The sequence below is a fragment of the Panthera pardus genome, unplaced genomic scaffold, assembly GCF_024362965.1.
Source record: "Panthera pardus isolate Hobbes unplaced genomic scaffold, ASM2436296v1 HiC_scaffold_18, whole genome shotgun sequence".
Classification (NCBI taxonomy): domain Eukaryota; kingdom Metazoa; phylum Chordata; class Mammalia; order Carnivora; family Felidae; genus Panthera; species Panthera pardus.
In genome coordinates, this window is record NW_026526743.1 from 15,057,712 (window position 1) to 15,077,422 (window position 19,711).

Genomic DNA, 19,711 nt, shown 5'->3' on the forward strand with positions numbered 1-19,711 from the left:
TGTGACAGGGCAGTGATGTGCAGAGAATCCCAGACCACGTGCTTAGGTTCGAATCCCGCCTCTCGCACCTTCTGGCTGTGTGACCTCAGGTTGGTGACTTCCTGGGAGGCTGGTATTAGCTTCCAGAGTGCCGTAAGGGAATCGCCACAGACTTGGTGGCTTAAACCAGCAGAAAGGTGCTGTCTCACAGCCCTGGAGGCCGAAGTCCAAAATCAAGGCGTCAGCAGGGTCTTGCCCCCTCTGAGGCTCTCAGGGGAGAATCTTCTTGGCAGCTGGGAGCCGCCGGTGCTGTTCACACTGCAGGCCTCCCGTGTCCGCCTCGTCTTCACGTGCCTTCTCTCGGCATCGCAAACCTCCCTCCGCTTTCCCTTCTAAGGACAGGACGTTGTCACTGGATGCAGGGCCCAGCCCCATGAACCAGGGTGATCTCATCTCAAAACCCTTAATCGCGCCCGCAAGGGCCCTTTATCCACAGAAGGGATTTGGAGGCTCCGCGTGGACGGATCTCCGGGAGGCCGCAAGGGGCGCCTTTCAACACCCTGTAGGGTTAAACTAGATAAACTCGGAGCTCAGCAAAGCCCTGGACACGGACTATTTTGACGAATGTTAGTTATGACCTTGATTTTGCTTGGGCCACACGATACTGTTCAACGTGCCAGATCGGTTGCCTACCTTGAAGACTGAAGAGCTCTCACGTGAAAATGGGAATTTCTCAAGGAAAAGCCTCCCCGGGGCTCGGAGGCTGAGCCTCTTGGACCATGTCTGTCGTGCTCAATGCTGCAGCCCCACCGTCTGGGCCACCCAGGGCCTGGCACAGAAACCAACGAGGGACCTGAGACTTTAGGCCTGGCCCTCCTAGGCCACGGGACCCGGGGCAGGGCCTTACCCTCTGTGATTCCACATCTGTGAAATGGGGGAAGGCATGAGATGGTTCCCTGGGCTCTTTTTTTTTCTCCTGGGCCCCTCTTCATAAGCTGTGGGGTGTTGGCAGGAGGCAGGCACGAGGTTTGAGCCCAACAGTGACACTGTGGCGGACAAAGTGCTGGGCGGCCCCCACACCATGTTCCTGTTCTCAATCCTGGCTGCGCGTTAGAATCACCTGCACAGGGGTGCCTGCGTGGCTTAGTCGATTGAGCGTCCAACTTTGGCTCAGGTCATCTCACAGTTCATGGGTTCGAGCCCTGCCTCAAGCTCTGTGCTGTCAGTGTGGAGCCTGCTTCAGATCCTCTGTCCCCCCTCCCCCACTTTCTGCGTGTGTGTGTGTGTGTGTGTGTGTGTGTGTGTGTGTGTATAATCACCTGGATAATTTTCATTCAAATACCCGTGACTGGGTCCCAAGCCATACCAAAGAGGGTTGCCCTTTGTTCATAGGACAGACCATCAGCATAAACTTGAAGGTCTTTATTCCTCCCCAAACCCCTCACTTGTTCATTTATTCTTCCTCTTTGTTCCCTCTCCCTCCCCCTTCCTCCCCACTGGGAGCCATACCATTATGTAAATGAGTCTTTCTTGTTTTTAATCCTGAAAAATGAATATTATTGTTTTATGCCCATAATTTGTAATCGACACACGTAGCCTGGTACTATAGATCTTGATTTTACTTTTTTCCGTTGCTGGGTTGGCTCCCCCTACCCATGGGCGCACTTGGTCCCTGGGTCCTGAGCACGGCACGAGCTGGTGTGCAGCCCGTGTTTACCACTCACTGCCCTAGGATGGACACCCAGGCCGCCTCCTGCTCCTGCCCCATAAACACTGCTGCAGCGAACATCCTCGTGCTCGCTCCCTCCCGGTCCCATGATTTCTTTGGGAAGTCACCCAGAGGCAGAATTATTGGGAGATACATATGTGCAATACTTACTTCATCAGACTAAACCACACTCTAATTTTAGCAGACTTGTGACAACTTGTTGTTGAAAGTTGTCTTCCTCTAATTACCATTGAGTTTGTGCTCTTGTACACACCCTGATTGGTCTTTTGTGTTTTTTTAATTTTTTTTCTTCTATAAGTTGCCTGTTTATACCATTTGCCCATTTTCCTATTTGGGTCACTCTTTTTCTCATTAAAAAAAAATCTTCTCGGGGCACCTAGGTGGCTCAGTCAGTTGAGTGTCTCTTGATTTCAGCTCAGGTCATGATCCCAGGGTTTTGGGTGGAGACGCAAGTTGGGCTCCACACTCAGCATGGAGCCTGCTTGGGATTCTCGCTCTCTCCCTCTGCCCTGCTCGCTCACACGCTCTTCTCTCTCTCTCTCTCTCTCTCTCTCTCTCTCTCTCTCACACACACACACACACACACACACACACACACACACAAATCTCCATGTTAGACTTTGCAAATATTTCTTCCCATTCTGAAACCTGTTACATTTGCCCATGATGTCCTTCCTTGAACAAAAGCTTTAAATTTTAACATAGTCAAATTAATTTTTTTTTTTTTTTTTTTTACTTTACAATTTGTTCCAATGGAGTTTTAAGTTCTTCTCTGCTCCTGGTCACCAAGTATTTTCCTCTGTCACCTTTATAGTTTTTCAGAGGATGCTGAATCCATCAGAGAAACCTTGTCCAATAGAACTCAGATAATGGAAAGCTTTCATATCTATATCATCAAATTAGTAGCACTGGTTAAAAGTGGCAATTGAGGATGTCAAATGTGGCTACCGCAGCCACAGCACGGAATGCTTCATTTGGCTTCATTAATTAAAAGAATTAAATAGCCAAATGTGGTTAGCGGCTACTGCCCCAGACAGCACAGATCTAGAGTTTTGTTGTGGTGTTAGGTACGGAGTTCAGTTTTCTTTTATCTCCAGAAAATGAACCAATTTCCCCAACACTATTATTAAACTATTTTTCCCTCGTTGCTTTGTGGGGCCATCCTTATTGTATATTAAGCTCCTGAATACACGTGGGTCGGCCTCTGGGTTCTCCGGAGAAGCCCAGTGAGTCTAGTGAACAGGAGAGGTGGAGAATCACAATTCTACACTAATAGACTTTTTAGCCAGACACACAGCTGCCCAGAATAAAGACTACATTTCCCAGCCTCCCTAGCCACTGGAGGAAACCATGTGACTAAACTCTGGCCAATGAGGCAATGGTGCAACCTCTGGTCATGTCCTTAAAGGGGAGTGCCCACCTCTTCCAGTCCTCTGGACCACTGATTCAACCGGGGCGGGGAAGGGGGGTGGGGGGCTGGGAATTTGCATTCCCAGCAAGTTCCCAGGGATGCTGCTGGTCTGGGAACCACACTTGGGACAACCATTGGTCTGACTTGTTTCACTCACTCATCTTGGGTTTTTGTTAAACATGCCTTTGACCTACAGGCTAATACATCCTGACTTCCCCCTCCCAGGCCTTTGCAGTTTAGAGCACAGCACCCCCTGCTGGAGCTGAGCGAGGTAACCCTCGCTGCTTGCGTGGCACCAGGTCGACTCAGAGGCCGGCTGTGACTGTGCCACACTTGCCCTTGAGTGCTCCCCTGTCCTGCCGAGGCTGGAAGCCTGAAGAACTAACTTGCACGGACCCCCTTGTGAGCTGGGGTCAGTAGGGTTCTGCCTGAAGGAGGCACCGGTGCTGGGGGGCGGGAAGCTGGAAGAACCCCTGTTCCCCCAGCAGCAGAGGCACGAGGGGACTTCCGGGATTCTGGTGGTGCCACTGGAGCCCTTCTGTTCCTCTAGCCCCACACATGGCCGGGTTACTGGCCCTGTTGGCTCCCACAGACTTCCCAATACTTTTGTAACTAATCCCCTGTATTAAATCTCTTGTTTGAGACAACTAGAGGCCTTTGATGTCACAGGAGCCCCTTCTGCGGAGGCAGGACAGCAGGATGGGGGCACAGGGCCTGCAGAGACATCCTCAAGGCCACCCCAAACCATTCTTTAAACTGCAGTGATGGTGACTGAAGGGGACAATCACAGCTGGGTCGCCTCCACCATGTAATGGCCCTACAAGGGACTTCCCGTCCTTCACCTGCAGTGGCCTGTCCCGGAGAGGCCCCGGGGGCCCCAGGGAAACAAGGCACTCAGGCTGTGAGCACGGCGGCTCTGTTCTTCACCGTCCTTCGCTGGTTTTAGAATCACAGGCTTACCAGCCTCCTAAAATGAGTGGGGGTTTCTATCTTTTTTCTGTTTCCTGGAACAAACTGTACCAGGTAGGAATTACTGGATCCAAGTCTGGTAGAACTCATTTGTAAAAGCATTTAAGCTCCAAGCTTTTTCGTTAGTGTGTGTTTGGCGGGGGACGGGGGTGTGTGTTACTTTGGACTTTTCCTGTTTTCCATTCCTCCTTATACCAATTTTGGCTCTTCCCAGGGACCTAACAGCTCCACCCAGACTCCAACACATTCACACGTTCGGCAACAGCTGTCGCCCTTGGTAGGTTTCGACCCGATTCCCCATCTAGCCTCAGTGCGTGTTCCTGGCCGGCCCGGATCACAGACACGGTGCCCCATCCTTGGGGAGCTCAGGGCCCGAGGAGAGGGATGCTGGGGGCGGAGGAGGGGGTGTCATGTGACCGTGGGGAAGAGGAGGTGTGGCCCGAGCTGGAATCTCTACATACTTCGTGCCTACAAACCAGGCTGAGGTCCCGGGTGCCAATGGTGATGCGACTGGCTCCCCCCGTGCTGCCGCCCCCACCACTTCCTGGGTTCCTGGGAAGATGCGCGCAGGCAAGCCCAGGACCAGCCCAGGGCGGTCAGTGACCAGGATTCAGAGGCAGCGCGGTTATCGTGACGTCAGCCAATGGCTTTCGCCCCTTGTGGAGACCCAGGCTCAGCCCCCACCGGGACCCTGATGTGGAGGGAAGTCTTTGGCCAATGGAGTAGCTTCCAGCTGGCCACTCAGGATCCATCTGCCTCCACCGATTCCTCAAAAGCCCACCTGCCCGCTGACCGATTTTCTGAATGGTCAATTTACTCGAACGTCAACTCATCAAGGATCATTTCCATCCACTGGACGTGCTCAAGACAACCTTTGAAACAAGTTTCCAGCAAATCTCAGATTTGGCAAACTGGTGGTCGTGGCACATGGGCTCCGGGAACCTGGCCGTTGGCAGGCAGGGGCGGGGAGCGAATCCGGGCCCCTGGTCAGGGGGGTGCTACTGGCTTCTTTGACCCGAACTCCCGCAGAGGCTGCCCTCTCTCCACCCCAACCCCTCCCAATTCCACACCAAGCCGGCCTGGGTGGGGGTGGGGGTGGGGCTACACACACACACACACACACACACACACACACACACACACAAAACAAGAAAACATTTTAATTGTAAAACTAACTCGAGGGAGGGGAGGGTGGGGCGGCTCCAAGGGGACAGGAACCTGATTCTTCAAGTGGTGGTTCTGTCCCTGATGCTGCCCCACAAGACAGGGGCCATCCGTCCCCAAGTCGGGACAGGGGCTAGAGTGTTATAAAATGACAATATAAATAGACTTCTAGAAAAGAGGAGGCTGTCCAGGCGCAGTAGTCGTCTTCTGCAGAGGCTGGGGATGGGCAGGAAGCCCTGACCCCCGTCTCCCCATCCAGCCACAGAAAGGGGGTGCAGGACTTGGGGAAAAGGCCACTCTTCAGACATTCATGACCGCCCCCACAATGGCTCAGGCGGGGACAGGGGGCTGCGCTGTATGCTAGGTAAGGTCTCAGCGATACCCACTCGCAGGCTGGAGGACAGAGCGGATGGACCTTCCGCACATGCACACGCGCGCACACATGCACACCCGTGAGCACACGCACGCAGACACACACCTTTCGTAGTGTTCTCTCCACCCACAGCAGCCCCCACTGCAGATGACTTCCAGTGATGGGGGGCTGCCCATCCTTCCTGGAGACAGGAAGACACAGGGAGGGCCTGTCCCCGAGGGTGGGGGTCCTGGGATCCTCACGTGCTCCCACGAGTCCCTGTGTTTTTTCAAAAGTCACAAAATCAAAACTGGAGTTCAGTAGTAGGGTCCTGCACACCCCCCCACCCCCAGCAAGAAGGGCGGTGCCACATGGAGTGTCTCCCAGGCTGAGGAGTGGGGGCCGGCCCCCTACTGGCCTGCGGCAGGGCAGGGGTGACCCCAGGGGCTCTTTGGTTCAGGGACAGGGCACTGGGCCTCATCTGGTGCGGTTCTGGCGCATGAGGGGCACGATGCTGGAGGGCGGGCCCGCTTTGGCCAGGAACGGGTGCTTCAGGAGTTCAGCCGCCGTGGCCCGCTGTGCCGGGTCACGCACCAGCAGGCGGTCCAGGAAGCCCTTCAGGGACGGGGACACCTGTGGGGAAGAGAGGGAGACAGTCGGGGGATCTGAGTGCCAGCTCCACCGCTCACTTGCCATTGGGCCTCCGTGCTCCTCTGTCAAATGGGATGACAATACCCACTGCCCAGGGAGGGGGCCAGGAGGTCCCATGGGTACTAGGGTCGGGCCCCGGGGGGAGCAACAAATCCAACCAGGGGCTCATTTCTTCTGCATTTTCAAGGTCTGTAAGGAGGTGACCGCAGCTGAGCCCTGGGGGCACCTCTCCCTTACCAGGAAGGCTCCTCTCCTGCACCTGGCTATGCTGTGTGTGTTCAGCCAGGCCAGCCTAAGCACAACCACTGTGGGACGGTCGGTGAGGGCTCAGGGGACCCGCGGGGGTAGGGGATGGGGAGCTCAGCACAGAGCGTCCTCTCCCCTACACCACCTGCCTGCCGGGCGGGGCCCACCTTGTGCAGGTTTTTCAGTCGAGGAGGCAGGTTGTCCCGAATCATCTTCATGGCTTTGAGGGGTGGCTCGTTGAAGTAGGGGGGCTCCCCATCCACCATCTCGATCACCATCACCCCCAGAGACCAGATGTCCACCTGTAGTGGGGAAGGACAGTAGGGCTGAGCTATGCAGGGACCGGCTGGTGCTGGGGGAAGCCGCGGAGGTGGGGAGGGGCCCTGCTTCTGCCTTTGCCTCTTTGTGACTGGGGTCCTTGGGCCCTGAACACCCGCTCTGGCACCCACCCTGCCAGACCCACACACTCTTCCCGCAGGGAGCCCTCGAAGGGTTCTGCGCACGCAGCACCCCTCACTTTTCTGCTAACCACGCCCAGGTCTCCTCGGGGGAGCAACCCACCCTCCCTCCCTCTGCAGAGCATCCTGGGGTCCCGGACCAGGGGGCCCAATCGGCACAGGTGGGACATAGTAACTGGTTCAGGAATAGGCACATGACCCAAGCAGAGCCAATCAGAGTCAATTCTAAGATTAATATCCGGGAAAACAGCGACGCTCGTGGGGTGGGGACGTGGCCATGTACCGAGGGGCTGGGCCAGCTCTGCTCCAACAGGGGGGGTGCCCGCCTGACTGAGGACCACGCCGAAGCAGTCGGGGCTGGGGACGGACAGAGCTCATGGATGGCTGGGCCCGAAGCCGGTCACCATGCCCAACTTCACAGTTCTTGGGACCCAGACCCAGCTAACCATTTGAGCTGGTTTTGTCACTCACAGCCCTGGGCGTGGCTCCGAACTAGCACCCAATCAGGGACGAATGCGCAGAGCACATGCGTGCCTACGTCCTCTCCCACAAGCCCATCCCTGGTGACCCACTTCCCAGACTGAGCCCCACCCCGCCCCCAGCACTCCAGCTGTTTCGGACCGTCACGCTGTACGCCAGGGCCGACAGCCGGACAACCGGGCCACCTCCGGGTTACCTCTGGCCCATAGGGGAGGCGAGAGATGAGCTCTGGGGCCATCCAGTAGGGCGTGCCGACCAGTGACTTCCTCCGTGGTACCTCCTTGCTCACCTGGGCACAGAACCCAAAGTCCGACAGCTTCACCTGCAACAGGGCACAGGCAGCGGGGGTCAGAAGTGCTGGAGGGGGGAGTGAGCGGTGTCCACCTGCAGCCTGGAGGTTAGAGCCAGACCACTGAGTGGCTCCACCATCTGCCAGCAGGGGGCCCTCAGGTGTGTCACCTCCCCAGGATCACACCTTCTGCCTCCCTGACAGGGTCTGCCCTGGGACTCCTGCAGGAAGTGGCCCAAGCCTTACAGGTTACAGATGCTTCATGGGGGCGGAGATCACGGCTGGCTCCAGAGGCCCATGCCCTGGGCCCCGGTGTCCCTGGAGGGAGCACATCTTTAGGTGAGAGGGGCACAGCCCTGCCCACGAGGGCAGGAGGGGTGTGGCCCACGTGGCAACAACCACGTTCCCAGAACCACGGATTTTCACCTGTTTTGGAGCCACGAGCCCCCTTCAGATTCTTGAGGGTATGTGTGGATCTTCTCACCCCGAGGAAATATACGCACACGGCGTGCACACAATTTCAGGCTCCCAGATGTCCCCCAAACATGTCTGCAGACGGCTTTAGGGGTTGGTGGATTTCAATTGAGACTCCCAGTGAAACAGGGCCCGCTCCCACCCCTACCTCTACTGGAATGGCTTAACCTTCCTGGGGGAGGACAGGCGAATCACCAACAAGATTTTGGTGAAAGTCAAGGACCCCCTCCCGCTGAAAATCACATCTACTCTTAAAAATATAAATGCAGGTTCTGGGCCCCGGGAGGCTCATCCGTGGACCTCAAATTTGGAGCGTCGGTCCAGAAGATGGGAGGCGGGATGGCGGTCGACAGCCCACCTCTGGGTGCTCTGCTAGGAACAGTTTCTTGGTGGAGGAGGAAGCGTATGGCCGAGAGCAGTGGCCGGCCACTCAGACGCCCTCTCCCCTCTTTGGGCCCAATGCGAGACCACAGTTCCAGCATCCTGTGCTGAAGGCAGACTCCGCCAGCCCAGGCCCCCCGTGGATGCGTGAGCGGAGCCCCCCACCGCCCCGGACCCGACTCCGGACTGTTGCATGAGGCGCAAACTTACTGCTCCTTGAGCCACTGAACCCGGGATCAGAGATACCCTCGGAGCAGAGGAGAGCTGGGGAGAGGTGGGGAGAACTGGGGAGAGGCGGGGGAAGCCCGAGCCACCCTGCTCCTCACCCTGCCGTCGTGGGTCAGCAGGATGGAGTCACTCTTGATGTCGCGGTGGATGACGCCCTGCGCGTGGAGCACAGACAAGGCCTGCAGCACGGCCAGGCACACGGCGGCAATCTGCTCCTCATTCATCCTGCGCGGGATGGGGGTCAGCGACTGGGGCAGACAGGGCCCCGGCCGGGGGTCCGAGGGGGACGCGGCCCTCCCGGCCCCGAGACGCGGCCCCGCCCCAAGGGGTCCGAGGGGACTTCATCCTGTCGTGGGACAGGTCTGAGGGGACGCAGCTCCCGCTGGAGAGCCTGGGGAGGCAGCAGGCTGGGTGCCCGCCGGGGTCCAGCTGCCTGGCGGTACCTGGTGTGAGTGACGATGTCGGTGAGGGCGCCGCCCTCCAGGAACTCCATCACCACCCAGAGCTCATCCCCGACCAGGTAGCTGTTGTACATCTCCACCACGTTCTCGTGCTGGTAGTCCCGCATGATCACCACCTGGGCACCGGGCTGGGTCAGCGGGGTGGGGAGGGCCACCCTCCCGCCTCCTCTCCCGCCCCGGGCTTGGGCCCCGCCATGCCGCAGGCCCAGTCCCACCTGTCACTCCCGCTCACCAGGGTCATCCTGGACCGCCTGCCCCAGTGCCAAAGCCAACAGACCCCAACGGCAGCTTGAGGCCTGATGCCTGCGTGGTGGGGGGGCGCCCCCCCACACCCCAGTTTCGGATCCTGCTCTCTGACCAGTCCTGAGCTGGTCTCTGAGTGGCCCTGATGACCAGGCTGGTGTTGGGAGAGGGACTCGGGAAGAGAACATCTACGCACCGGGATGAGACCTCAGCACAAGCGGGTTATCAGCCAAGGTCAGAATAAAAGGCTGGGGGGGATGGACTTCAGGGGCAGAGGGCCTAGCGAGGCAAAGCCGGGGGTTGGGGTGGGAACACGCCGCTTGCAGGGGTCCCGCTGAATAGCTCCCGGTGCAGCTGGAGCCCTGTAATGTTGGGGGGCCAGGGGAAGGGTCATGGGGACAGCTGAGGAGTACTGAGACGGGGAGGCAAAAGCCACAGTTTAGACCACCTCCAGGCCTGCCGTCCTGGGACTCCTGCATCAGAGTCCGGGGCCTGCTTCCTCTGGGGAAGGAGCCGGGAGTCTGCCTTTGTCACAAGCTCCCTGGCAGACGCCACAAGAGCCAAAGCCAGAGGCTGGACAGAACCAAGGGCCTAGGTGGGGGCTGGACCTCAAATGCTCGGCCAAGAGGCCAGGCCTTCATCCTGAGGACACTGAGGGGTGGGGCGCGGGCATGGGATAGTCTCACGTGTCACATGTCAAAAAGAGCCCTTTAGCGGCTGTGTGGGGAATGCCCAGGGGGCGCCCAAGAGGGGAAGGCCGGGCAGAGCCAAGAGGGAGAGGCTGGGGCTACGCAGGGGCTGATGGGCTGGGAGACGAGGAGGGGCCAGAGCTCTGAGCTGGGGTCAGGGAGGGTGGGACCTCTCTGAGACAGGGGACCCGGGAAGGGGCAGGGCTGGGACCCTGGGGCCAGTCTGGGAGGTTGTGAGGGGCCTGGGGCTCAGAGAAGGCCAGTAACGGGACAGAGATGCAGCGGGGGGTACGGGGGCGCAGAGGGGACAGCCCGGGGAGGTGTGAGGAGTAAGGAGAGGGGATAGGCCCAGAACCCAGCCCCAGGGAACCCCAGCCCTGAACGGCCTTCTCCCATCCCCACCCTTACAGGGGCTGGCCCAGAACGGGCCTCGAAACCCACTGGTGGAGGACTCCAAGAGGAGGGTGACGGCGGGGACAGGAGGGGACAGGAGGGGGCCCGAGGCCCACCTCATTGAAGAGCAGCTCGCGCCTCTGCTGCTTGCGCAGATCCATCTTCTTGACGGCCACCAGCCTGCCCGAGCTGCGCACGGTGGCGATGCACACGATGCCCGTGGAGCCCTCGCCGATCTTGATGAAGTTGTCCAGGTAGGAGCGAGGGTCGCCGGGGTCCACCACCAGCTGCAGGGCGGCCCGGAACTGCTCGTGGGATACTCGCTGGGGTTCCCGCTGTGGCGAGCGGGGCCCGGGGGGCCCAGGGGCGGGGGGGACGGCGGGGGTGGTGACGGGGCGGGCCGGGGGGGCCAGCTGAGGCTCGGAGGCATGGGGGCCCAGCACTCCTGGGCTGGGGGGTCCACGGGCTCGGGTGGGAGGCCGGGAGGAGGAGGACTGGGGGACAGCCCGGCCCCCTGCCGACGGCCCATTGGGGGCCAGGTTGTGAGGCTCCCCCTGCAACAGAAAAGAGAGGCAGCTGTCAGTGGAGGGGACAGGGGCCAGCTCTGCTCCCTGAGCAGGACAGGGGCCCTGGCTGCGGGACAGACACATGGCGGTCAGGATGGAGATGGACAGTGGGCTGGGCACAGGTTGGGGTTGGTGGGTGGGGAACAGGGGAAGCTTTGGAAAAAGGGACGGCGGGAGGTCCTGGGGCAGGGGGATTGGTTACCTGGGCACCCCGGGACGGGTGGTCCGTATCGGCCCTCGGGTACGTGTTAAAGGGCCGACCAGCTGCCACTTTTGCCCCACTGGCCAGACCGGCAGGTTGGGGGGTGCCGACGTCAGGCCCAGAGAGGGGGCGTTTATCCCGGGAGGACTCCTGGGGTCCCCCCGAGCCCTCCCTGGAAGACTTGGGCCTCTTCTCTGGCCCCGCCCGCCGCCTGTCACCACTGCCGCCACCCGCCTCGCCGCGACCGGCGACCCGGCCTTGGCCGCCCGCTTTCTCTGGGGCCCCTCTGGCCGTGCTGGCCGGCTCTGCGGGCATCCCGTTTTCCTGGCGGGCTCGGGCAGGTGGCGGCGGGCTGTCTCTCCGGAGGGAGTTGGAGCGTGTCACCGACATGTTCTCAAACTCGTCGAGCAGCAGCGTGAGGGCCCCATCCTTGGCGCCTTTGCTGCCCCGCACGATGGTCTGGGGTCCGGGGCAATGGCGGGATGGGGGCCGGGCAAGGAAGAGGAGGACACAGGACGTGGATCCGACACACAAGGACAGCACGACACAACACACACAAAGACAAGACAGAGACGGAATGAAGAAATGCCATGGGGTGATGATGGGGCCGGGCAGTTGGGGGAGGCACCGGCGGGGGGGGGGGGGAGGCTGCAGCCCCTCCCATACCAGTGAGTTGTCTGTCTGTCTATCTGTCTGTCTACCGCCAGAGGAGAGCTGGAGGATTAACCTCCCACAGGGCAGGCTGTGGCCCCTGGGCTGGCTGGGCCCCCTGAGAAGCACTCCCTGTCTTCTGCTCTCCAGGCTGGGAGCAGGCCTCTGCCCTGTGAGCCGGAGGGGAAGGAGTGCAGAGCCCACACCACCCCATAATCAGCCCCGGAGAGCCGAAAATTACAGGATGCTAGCTAGGGCCAGGCACAGCTCGGACCTCCTCCTCCCTTGCAGCCCATGAGGGCCGTCAACCCCAAAACCACACTCTTGGGTTCCCTGGAAGCCGAGGGTGGAGGACAGGGAGAGTCGGGAAGGACCGGGCCCGAAGCGCAGGGCAAGAGTGCCCCAGGAGCAGCGGGGGCAAATGCAAATTCCCACGAGGGCCCGGTGGACCCAGAGTGTGTCCTGAATCCACCCAAGCCTCACCTGCCAAGTCCACCCCGATCCGGGCCATGGCCACCTCTTCCCTCGAGTACTGAGTCAAGGCCTCCAGGATTCCCCCAGCCCCCACTCAGCTCCAGACACATAGGCCTCCTCAAACATACCAGGCACGCTCCCACCTCAGGACCTTTGCACTGACTGTCCGCTCTTCCTAGAACATCTTTCCCCTCAAGTATGCCCACAGCTCCTTCCCTTCCCTCTTTCAGGCTTGCTCGGCGTCTCAGAGGGAAGCTTTTGCTGACCACCCGCAGTCTAAAATGCCTGCCCCTAACCCTCCCTGTTCCCCGTTCCCTGCCTTCTTTTTTCTCTGGAGTACTCAAAACCAGCAGACACGAAGCACTCATAAGCTGACCATCGCCTGCACTCCCAGTGCAACGTTCACGAAGGCAGCTCCTGTCTTTTCCTGTTTTTGTGCTCTTGCACATCTCAGCGCCTAGAACAGTGTCTGGGATGTATGCAGACAGTGCTCGGTAAACACTGGCTGAACTGGTGAGTGAGTGAGGGGGGCTGGGAGGAGGCCGCGGGGAGCAGAGAAGCACCCCCATCCCTCTGCTATCAGTCAGTCACTGCTATGCGGGGACGCGGGCCCAGGGCGGCCAGGCAGCCTCAGGCCGGAGCTGCCTCTACTGTGCAGAAAACACCATGACACAAAAGCCACCTACAGGCCGCAGCGCCCCTGCCCCTGCCTCTCCTGGGCCTGGCTACCAGCGCAGAAGCGGGCCCTGCCCAGGAGCCCAGTGAAGAAGGTAGATATCCGCTCAGACTCTGGCACTGGGATAAGAGGCTAAGTCCCTGGGGGTTGGGGGAGGGCCCGGGAGGACTGGAGAGATTCCCAGCCGAGGGCAGCGAACACCAGCATGAATTACGACCAGGCACCTCATCCTCCTGGCAGGGCTCACGGCCGACAGGCTAAGCAGGGGCTAGACTGTAGGGCCTCCCCCGGGGAGGCCACAGCCAGTGCTCCAGGGGCCACGGGACCAGCCAGGGGTAGAACTGAGGGGGGCTGCGTGGGGCCCAGGAGAGCCAGAAATAAAGATCCGGAGGTGAAGCCTCGGCTGCTTTAAGCGGTGGCAAAGACTTCAAAGTATTCAAAAGGCCTGCGTGGGATGCCCTCACACCTCGGTGGGCCACCGGATGGAGATTCCTGTCATCCTGGTGAGCGTCCGCCCTTGTGTCCCCACCCGCCATGCCACGCGGATCACTAAGGGCGCCCTCCCGCCAGGCAGGGGCCGGGCACCAGGAGAGGATGAGTCAGCTGCAGGCCTGTCCCCAGGCGCTGGGCCCGCGGACGGGCACACCCATCTCCGCCCCTAGAACAACCCTGGCTGCATGCCCCTGGCCCCCGGCCCTTCCTGGTTTCCACTGCCCTTGGGGTGAAGTCCACGCTCCGAAGCCAGCTTCCCGGGCCGGGCAGGCTCACGCCCTGCCACCACCGGGCCAGCCTCACCGCGGGCCACGCCTGGGCGCCTGGACCACGCAGACAGGAAAGGGCTTAAGAGCACAGGCCTTGGAAAAAGACCTCCGTTCAAATCCCAACTCCACCCTTTTGCCCAAGGTGGCAGGAAACCAAAGCCCCAAACTGAAAGACCCCCAAGGCTTCACTTGGACCGTTTCCTCCACTAAAAGCCGAGCCTCCTCTCCATTTGGCACAATGACTCCTTCGCGTCCCTCAGGGCTCAGCTCAGGTGTCCTCCAGAAGCTGGCCGGGACTGTGGGGCTGGGTCAGCAGCTCCTCGGAGCCTAGCCCTGACCATGGGGGATGGGGGGGGGGGGAATCTTGTCCCTCGCCCCAGGACAAGTTTCTGGTACTGGGGACAGGGGCATGGAGCCCAGGGAGAGGAGCAGGACTCGGAGGCTGGTGTGGGGGGCTGCTGCAGGGGTCAAGGTAGCGGTCAGTGTTGAGAGGCAAGGGGAGGGATCAGCGGGTGGAGGAGTGAAAGGTCGGCACGGGGCGGGGGGGGAGGGACGAGGATTGGGGCGGACGGTTGGGATGTGTCGATCAAGCGTGGGGTTGAGGGCCGGGGGCGCCGTGGGGGGACGGTGTGGGGCAGGAGGGGTGGAGGTGGGCGCTGGCCTACCTTGGGAGCCCCGGGCTGGATGGAGGTGATGCAGGCGGGGTCCACGAGGGGCTTGGGCCGGCGGGCCGACTCCTCGATCAGGCTCTGCCACTGGCGGGGCAGCCCCGTGAACTTCTGCTCATGCTGGTCAAAGCCCGTGTGCACGCGGTGCTCGAAGTTGGATGGCGCGGAGATCTCTACCCGCTTCTTCTTCTTCCCAAACATGGCGCTGAGGCTCTCGGCACCACGAGGGCGCAGACTGGGGCTCCTATCAGCAGGCCTGCGGGAGGGGGCCACTCACCAGAACCCGCCCAGTCCTCTCTGCTCCTCCGGCCCTGCCCTGGTCCTGTCCGTCCTCGTCTCCTCCCTGGTCTCCCGTCTCCCACATGCAGCCCGAGGGACCCTGCGGACACCTGCCCCCGCTCAGAGCCCTCAGCCGAGTCCTCCCGGTGGCCCACCCCACACAACCTGCCCTTGTCACCTCCCCTTTGTTTACGCTCACACTGGTTTTCAACCCTCAGCGCCTTTGCACTGGCTGTTCCCTCCCCCTGGGACACTATTCCCCAGTATCCACACATGGCTCCCTCCTTCCCCTCCTTCAAGTCTCGGAGTTGTTGGTGAATCTTCAAGTAAAAGACCACCCCACTAGCCTTCCATGGTATCACTTCATAACACGTTTAACGTCTGGAAATTCCACTGTTCTTGTGTTTACTAGCTCCGTGTCTATACCCGTCAGCACCGGAATATCAGCACCACAGGCCAGGTCTCACCTGCCCAGTGTCTCTGTGTCCCACCCCATTCCCAGAACCATGCCAGGCACACAGAGTGTGCTCAGTGACCGATTCCTAAAGGCCTGGCCTCAGCCACCTCTGCTTTCCCAGCCCGGAATCTGGGCTAACCCCACACATTTTTGGCTACCTACCCAATCACAGTCCCTGTCCTATGCGCGACCCCTAGGAGTCTCACCGCAACACTCCCACTTTTTAGATGAAGGGACCGAGACTCACCGAAGTGAGTTCACACAATGGGGAAAGTTCTGTGCAGCAGATACGAGCAGACAAAACCACGCCCGCCTTTAGGGGCCGTGGTCTCCAGGTGAATACTTAGCACAGTACCAGGCAAGGCATAAATGCTCAATGAAAGCCAGTTTGACAACCAAAGGGGCTGTAGGGGAGATGCGCAGATCGCAGTGTCCCACAGGGAGACCAGGACGATGAGGGCAAGGGGAGTCAAATGGCCAGAGCACAAATCTCTCTCTGCCACTTACTATGTGTGACCTTGGGCAAGTGACTTGACCTCTCTGTGCCTCGGATCAACCCGCACAGGGCTGCTGTGAGGATTAACTGAGTTAACAGGAGCGGAGCCGGGCGTGGAGCGAGGGCCTTGTCCACGTGTGTGACTCTCGTGAGTAGTATTCCTTGCAGTGTCTGAGGGAGGAAGGGCCCCGGGTCCTGCTCCCCTGTCCCACACATGGGCCCCAGAGTCCCACAGACCTGGTTTGATGCTGGCTGTGCTAGAAGTGCCCTCGGGCAGGTGACGTCTCCTCTTGGGGCCTCGAGTTACTCATCTGTAAAATGGGAAGAAAACATTCATTCATTCATTCATTCATTCATTCATTCATTCACCAATAACCCACTCCTCTGTGCCCAGTCACGTACTGGTTGATGCGGGGACACAGTGGTGACCAAGATAGCCCTCTGACAGCCCAGAGCGGTCAGGGCTGGAGTCAGGGAGTACCAGACTGGCGTGAAGGATGGTAGGGTGGGGGTCAGGGGAGGCTTCCCAGAAGAGAGCCCGTGTGAACGAAGGCCCAGAGGATGAGGGGAAATGCACTGGGCGGGGATCTCCGTCTGGTTCATGCTGGCCCGCCAGAGCCTGGCACGGTGCCTGACACAGGGTCGGCCCCAAGCTTAGTAAGTCTTGTGACCTAATGAGGACACTCTCAAGCGTGCCTGGGATGCGGCCCTTCAGCCCCCGGTTCTCCTCCCTCCCTGTTCTTCTCCTGTGGGAGCAGCTCTGTGAGGTTAGAACAGGCTGCCACCCCTAGCCCAGAGGTAGGACCATCAGTGGGTAGCCATCTGGGAGAACCGGTCTGGTAGCAGGAGCCCAGTGGGAGGGGGTGGGGACCCAGCAGACAACCTGTCTCAACCGGTCGGGCCTCCTGGGCAGCAGGTGGCCACAGCCAGATCTGGCCAGGGCTCCCCGAGCAGGTCCAATTTCCCAGCTTGCTCTGGGGCCCCTGGCTGCCAGGAAGTGGGCTGTGAAAGCCCTGGCCAGGGCGGGTGCCCCTTTGCCCCTGCCTCTTTCCCTTCTCTGACCCCAACCAAGCCAGGAGCCCCTTCGATGTCTCTCCCCCGTTCCAGCCCACTGACCCCTGCCCATCCTTCCCGGGAGACTTCCATCCCTGTCCGGGCTCTCCAGCCTCTCTGCCCTCGGCTGTCCCCCCCTTCCTGGCACCCGACCTCTCCTTGTCCCCACGGCCGGACCTTCCCCCATCCTCCCTGCTGTCACCCCGGAGCCTCGCCTCCGCCTCCTCACTGTGTTCCCAGAGGTGCCCCAACCGGGCCCCAGGCCCAGCCTCAACCTCACCTTGGCCTCTCTCACGCAGCCCTACCCATCCTCCACCCAGCAGCCCACAGCCCGAGGCACCAAGTCACTCCAGGGGCATAAGATTAGCCACGTGACCCCTCACTAAATCCGGGAGAGGGAGGGGCGGACCCTGAGGTGGGAGGAGCTCAGCACGGAGACAGGGCACGCGGGAGGCAGCCTGCAAGGTGGGACAGCCAACTCAGAACCCTCCCCAGAAGCCCCAAGCCACCCTTGCGCATTGCAGCCCGCCTGTTTATCCTGCCCTCTGCTCGCGTGACCCCTGCAGGGGAAGGGGATGGAAGGACACACCTCCGGATATTTGCCAGGGGGCCACCCCTTCCCTCTGGGCACCTCATGGAGGGCGGGACAAACAGAGGAACTGGCCGTGTTTATAATGATCAGGCCCCGGCTCCACCCTGGGACAGCTCCCAGCTCTGGCGGCTCCCTTGCCCGGCTCCCCGCCCCCACCGAGTCCCCAGGCCCCTGAGCAGCCCGGCTGCTGTGCCCTGTGCCGCCTTGGCTCCTGCCCCTGCCAACCAACCCACCTCGGGGGCTCACTGTGTGGCTGGGGGCCGGCCGCTCGGCCACTCTGTGCCTCGGTCTCCCCCTCTGTTAAAGACAATAATGCCAGTGCCTGCTTCCTGGAGTTCCTACAGGAGTCACAAGTGAGAACACGAGGCCCTGACCGCCTGGCCCGAAAGCAGCTGTGGGCAGCACTGACCTGAGCACCCACTGTGTGCCGGTCCCTCCTCTAAGCACCCTGCCCGGAGTCCCTCATGTAATCTGCACACGTGACCCACGAGGAAGCAGCCACTACGCGTTACAGACAAGGTAAAACGAGGCACGGGGAGGGCACGGTCCACTTGCCCAGGTCACACAGCTTGGCAGCAGAGTGGGGGACGCGAGTCTCCAGGACTGTTAACCTGAAACCCGTGCCCGGCCAGTTCTCGGAAATAAAGGCGGCTGCCCCCTCGGAGGTCCGTGTGTGCCAGGCTCTGCTCGGCATCCTCTGCCCCCAGTCCCATTCCGCCCTCACGACCGACTGGCCCCAATTCACACATGGGGAGCCTGAGGCCCGGAGAGAGGAAGTCCCTTGTCCAGGGCATCCGGGATTTGAACTCGGGCAGGCGGGCACCAAAGTCCAGGCTCTTCCCTGCCTGGCCTGCCCGGAGGGCCACAGGGACGCCATTGTTTCCGTCATCATCGTCATCACCAGGGAGCCTTTCTCCCTCCCACTCAAGCCTCCAGTCCACACCCACACCCTGCCCTTCAGGTCCTGCCCTGACCCTTCCTGGGGCTGAGGGTCCCTACTCCCTGTCTGACCCGTCCCAGGCCCCCAAGGGTAGAGTGGGGTTCCTGCCCCTGCCTCCCATCCTTATCTGCCTTTACCGCAGCCTTCGGCAGGACAATCTGAAGCAGGAAAGATGTCCACAAACCAGTCCCTGCCACCAAATGTGCCACACGGAGGCTCAGCTCTGGGACTTCCGTCACTACCACCACCACGAGGGCCCCCGTGACCCTGTGCAGATGCGGATGAGGAGCTCCGGACCCCCTATGACCTCGGTGGGGCAGCTATTCTCATTCCCACTTCGCAGATGTGGAAACTGAGGATCACAAAGGTGAAATCTCTTGCTCAGGTTACCAAGCAGAGCTGGGCCTAGAAGACAGGGGGATCTACTACGGGGTCGACCTCCTTAAGCCTTCTGCTGGCCCCCAAGGCTCCTCCGTGTGGCCCCATGGCCTGATCGGCCTGTCACCTCTGCCCCCTCATTCACTCTGCCCCAGCCACATGGGCCTCCTTGCTCTTCTTCAAACCCTAGATGTGTCCCCACCTCAGGGCCTTTGCACTGGCTGTCACCCCACCTGCTGGAACTTCATCCTCCCTGATCTGCACATGGCTCCCTCCCTCCTCCCCGCTACCCGAGTCTGTGCTCAAATATCCCTGCTCCTGTCCCGGCTCCCTCTATGCCTTTTTCTTTGCACCTGTCTTCTGTCTTCCTCCCCAGTGTACCCCGTCTACAACATGGCCCCAGCCCACACTAGGCGCTCAAGGAACCTGTGGTGAATGAACTGATTCATCTGTACCCACTACGCTACAGCCCTGCTTGGACACCTCTGACTCTGCCCGGGCCGTCCCTGGGGAACTCTGGCGGAGATGTGCCTGGGACCCAGGGGCGGCGGGTGAAGCAGCAACGTCAGACAGAGGGAATAGAGGAGGACAGCGTGCAGATGCCTCTGAAGTCTAGGGTCTGATCCCAAGAACGCAGGCCCATTTTGCATTCTACTCTCGTACGGTCATTGCAATTAAAAGAAGTCTTTTGAATTATTCAGCATGTGGGACAGGCGGTTTCCAACCTGTCCCAGCAAAAGCTTCAGATTTTCTAGTCACCCCTGCGTTCACTGGTTCTATACTCTGAGCTTTCAGGAGAAAATGATACCCACCCTCCCACCCACCCAAACTCTCCCCACCATGGAAATTGGCCCCAGGGGGAGAGCAAGATCCACTTGTGGGATGAAGCTGTGTCTGGGGAGTGTGTGTGTGCGCATGCGC

General features: G+C 60.3%; 1 protein-coding gene across 7 annotated transcripts in view; it reads right to left on the reverse strand.

Annotated features, from left to right (window-relative positions):
* Nucleotides 1-5,232: 5,232 nt before the first annotated feature.
* PAK4 (p21 (RAC1) activated kinase 4) overlaps nt 5,233-19,711 on the reverse strand; it is a 44,769-nt gene continuing 30,290 nt past the window's right edge. For 5 of the 7 annotated variants that reach the window (XM_053905961.1, XM_053905963.1, XM_053905966.1 and 2 more), the window contains 9 exons: nt 16,065-16,138; nt 14,593-14,851; nt 11,366-11,824; nt 10,714-11,151; nt 9,255-9,388; nt 8,910-9,036; nt 7,636-7,761; nt 6,669-6,803; nt 5,233-6,237 (listed from right to left, as the gene is read on the reverse strand). In XM_053905961.1, coding sequence (XP_053761936.1) covers nt 6,082-6,237; nt 6,669-6,803; nt 7,636-7,761; nt 8,910-9,036; nt 9,255-9,388; nt 10,714-11,151; nt 11,366-11,824; nt 14,593-14,796 — 1,779 coding nt within the window. In that variant the 5' untranslated portion in view covers nt 14,797-14,851; nt 16,065-16,138 and the 3' untranslated portion in view covers nt 5,233-6,081. Of the gene's footprint in view, nt 6,238-6,668; nt 6,804-7,635; nt 7,762-8,909; nt 9,037-9,254; nt 9,389-10,713; nt 11,152-11,365; nt 11,825-14,592; nt 14,852-16,064; nt 16,139-17,160; nt 17,269-19,711 lie in introns of those variants that run through there. The other 2 variants (XM_053905964.1, XM_053905967.1) reach the window with 2 other exon arrangements.